The sequence below is a fragment of the Limulus polyphemus genome, unplaced genomic scaffold (genome assembly GCF_000517525.1).
Source record: "Limulus polyphemus unplaced genomic scaffold, Limulus_polyphemus-2.1.2 Scaffold939, whole genome shotgun sequence".
NCBI classification, from domain to species: domain Eukaryota; kingdom Metazoa; phylum Arthropoda; class Merostomata; order Xiphosura; family Limulidae; genus Limulus; species Limulus polyphemus.
In genome coordinates this window covers 322,776-326,512 of record NW_013666549.1, presented here as the reverse complement: position 1 = coordinate 326,512, position 3,737 = coordinate 322,776, and the positions used below count along the sequence as shown (strand labels likewise).

The 3,737-nt window shown below is 33.3% G+C and overlaps 1 protein-coding gene across 7 annotated transcripts in view; it reads right to left on the bottom strand.

Annotated features, from left to right (window-relative positions):
• Window positions 1–3,737, bottom strand: part of LOC111086230 (Down syndrome cell adhesion molecule-like protein Dscam2) — a 121,920-nt gene that overhangs the window by 58,646 nt on the left and 59,537 nt on the right. For all 7 annotated transcript variants that reach the window (XM_022388240.1, XM_022388241.1, XM_022388242.1 and 4 more), the window contains one exon: window positions 378–495. In XM_022388240.1, coding sequence (XP_022243948.1) covers window positions 378–495 — 118 coding nt within the window. The remainder of the gene's footprint in view (window positions 1–377; window positions 496–3,737) is intronic.

Genomic DNA, 3,737 nt, shown 5'->3' with positions numbered 1-3,737 from the left:
TTTATTAAACTTACTTGTAACCGGAAAGATTTTTTTTCTTACTTGACTTACTTGTAACCGGGAAGATTTTTTTTTCCTTACTTGACTTACTTGTAACCGGGAAGATTTTTTTAAAATATTCGACTTGACTTACTTGTAACCGGAAAGTTTTTTCATATATATTTGACTTGACTTACTTGTAACCGGGAAGTTTTTTTTATACTTGACTTAACTTACTTGTAATCGGGAAGTTTTTTTTTATACTTGATTTAACTTACTTGTAACCGGGAAGATTTTTTTTTGGATTAAACTTACTTGTAACCGGAAATATCTTTTTTTTTTTTACTTGACTTACTTGTAACCGGGAAGATTTTTTTTATATATTTGACTAAACTTACTTGTAACCGGGAAGAGGAAAAGCTTGAGCAGCACACGTTAGTTCTGCTGGTTCTCCTTCCTGGACGTGGATGGAGGTTCTAGTGGAAGACAGCTTTGGAGCTTGCCTCTCTTTTGCATCTATGATTGAAAATAATAACAATCAAATATAAAAATAATATATTTCAAGCTTCGCCGAAAATGATCACGACTCATAGTCAGTACTTAAGCAAAGATTAAATCTTTATTTAAGTGAATACAAATGACTGATTTCAGCATCTTCGCACAAACTAACCAAAAAGCTATCTGTAAAATATCTGAAAGAAACAAATTTTAAAAATTAATACCGGATCTAGCCTGTCATATCATTAAAGGTACGAGTCTTCTATAGACTCTAAATACATGTTGTTTGGGTTTCGTTGTTTCTTTCCATAATAATATATATATATTTCTTTCTACTGACCTCTTTTGAATATTTTGCGGATATTCTTTAACTGACACAATGGTACATGCTATTCACACACAAACACAATACCAGGAAACCGTATATATAAGTTGTTTAATTATTCATTTTGAAATGGATCTCTTTGTTACCAAGAATTAAAACAATCTTCTCTACCTATATACTTCATGCAACTAGGTGTTTTACCAAAACAGTCCACTAAAGAGGCAGGTTGTAAAAGTGAAAGAAAAATAAAAAATAACGGTGTAATAAGCACATTGTTTAGATGTTTACATCAAACCTCGTTCAAGAATTGAGACTTTACAGAAGCGTACTAGTTACGTGAAGGTTTTACTTATGCAAGGCGAACCTTCGTTGGACAAGGTTCAGGTTCAACGACAGCACAAATAAGATGAGATAATTGTCTTCTGAGATGTTTAAATTAAACCTCTTTCAAGAAGTTGGGACTTTACAGAAGCGTACTAGTTACGTGAAGGTTCTACTTATGCAACCTTCGTTGGACAAGGTTCAGGTTCAACAACAGCACAAATAAGATGAGATAATTGTCTTCTGAGATGTTTAAATTAAACCTCTTCCAAGAAGTTGGGACTTTACAGAGGCGTACTAGTTACGTGATGATTTTACTTGTTTCAGGTAAAACCTTGGCAGGACAACGATTCAGGTTCAAATCAGTTCAAAAATTTAAAGTGAACTTTACTTGTTTCAGGTAAAACCTTGGCAGGACAACGATTCAGGTTCAAATCAGTTCAAAAATTTAAAGTGAACTTTACTTGTTTCAGGTAAAACCTTGGCAGGACAACGATTCAGGTTCAAATCAGTTCAAAAACTTAAAGTGAACTTTACTTGTTTCAGGTAAAACCTTGGCAAGACAACGATTCAGGTTCAAATGTGTTCAAAAATTTAAAGTGAACTTTACTTGTTTCAGGTAAAACCTTGGCAGGACAACGATTCAGGTTCAAATCAGTTCAAAAATTTAAAGTGAACTTTACTTGTTTCAGGTAAAACCTTGGCAAGACAACGATTCAGGTTCAAATGAGTTCAAAAATTTAAAATGAACTTTACTTGTTTTAGGTAAAACCTTGGTAGGACAATGATTCAGGTTCAAATCAATTTAAAATAAACTTTACTTGTTTTAGGTAAAACCTTGGCAGGACAACGATTAAGGTTCAAATCAGTTCAAAAATTTAAAGTGAACTTTATTTGTTTAATGTTAAACATGTTGATCTGTCCAACAGTCAGCAAATAATTGACTTAAGACTGCGTGGATCGTATGGATAATTAAAACAGCTAACCACGGATATTTTATTTTTATTACTAGCGTAAATAATTCAAGTCTGGGCAACAATAACACCAACTTCATTTTCGCTGCGCTAAAAACAAAAAAATAGAAATTATTCGTTTCACCGAAATGTAAAAATATTTTTGATGGGATAAAATATTATAAATGTTTAAAGGCTTGAAACAAATTATTTAGTAAAACACTCTCAAATCAAGTTGTAGAAGTGTGACTCAATCCTGACTCAATCTGGCTGCTTTTATTACAGCGTAACATGTTGTGTGTATTTTTATATTAAGAAAATGTGACAACAGTAATAATATTTGTAACGATACGGTAAAATTGTTTCAGTAAAACTTTATCAGAATACCAACATCTCCAACTGACATTTAGTGCCTGGATCCTTAGACGGATTGGTGCAGAGGATTGCGAGAGAATGCGAAATGAACCGCCATCTAGTGAGAATACGGTGCAGAGAAATGACTAAAACCTACAATCGTTTTTGTTGTTCTGTTTTTGCCGTTATATTTTCCATTAAAAGGGGGCGTTAACGCTTGATCCCTATCCACCCCCCTCCCCGGTGGGTCAGCTGCAAGCTTGAGGGCAAATAACCACGAAATTCAGTGTTCGATTCCTGCAGTGGGCGCAGCAAAGGTAGTCCATTGTCAGATTTTGTGGTAATAACAAAATAAAGAAACAAACAAGATTCCGGTCCCATTTTTTCTTTCTTCCAAGGGCACATTTACACCGGTTCACGCAAGTATTGTTTGTTTTTTTGAAGTTAAGCACAAAGCTACACAATAAGCTATCTGTGCTCTGCCTAACACGGGTATCGAAACTCGGTTTCTAGCGTTGTAAGTCCGCAGACATACCACTGTGCCACTAGGAGGCCCACGCAAGTAATTTTTTTACAGAAAGTTTGATTGAAAAAAAACTATATTTCGGTTTCTCAAATGATAAATTAAACTGATTACTTTTTGTAGTAATTTTGAGAACAGGAACTGTCAACTGTGCCCTTTCTCTTCCATATTAGTGTAAAAAAAAGTTTAATTAATAGGTTTTTTCTTCCTTTTAGTGATTAAAAGTCGTTATTGGCTTATCTTAAATTTCCTATATTTTAACTCAGTATTCTATAATGCTGGAATAGAACAGAATCAAAGCTCATTAGGGTAATTTCAAACTTCCTAAGCCTTAAGAACTACAATTATATTGATACATTTTATATTACCTAAATTTAGAAATATTTGGCATTTAACTTCACTGACAAAAACAAACAAACTACGATTCCGTTTAAATAGGCCAACAAATCATCTCTTCCAAATACATACAAAATTGAACATTTTTCTCAAGTAATATCAGTTTCAACAGATTCCATCAACAATGAAGTGATTACAGTTGGGGGAAAAAAGGCAAAATTTTCATTCGTCCTTACAATTATTAATCGCATAAAATGGAACGTTTACAACGATGCAATTGTCAGCACTTGAGTTAGATTAATTTCGGAAATAATTTCATCAACTGGTCTCAATCTTTCTTTCTTTCGAAATCTAAAAAAAAAAAAAGTACTCGTGAAAAATTCTTGGTTCCACCGTTGTTGTTGTTTCTTTTTCGTTAGAATGCAGAGTACGAAGTATTGTTTGTTTG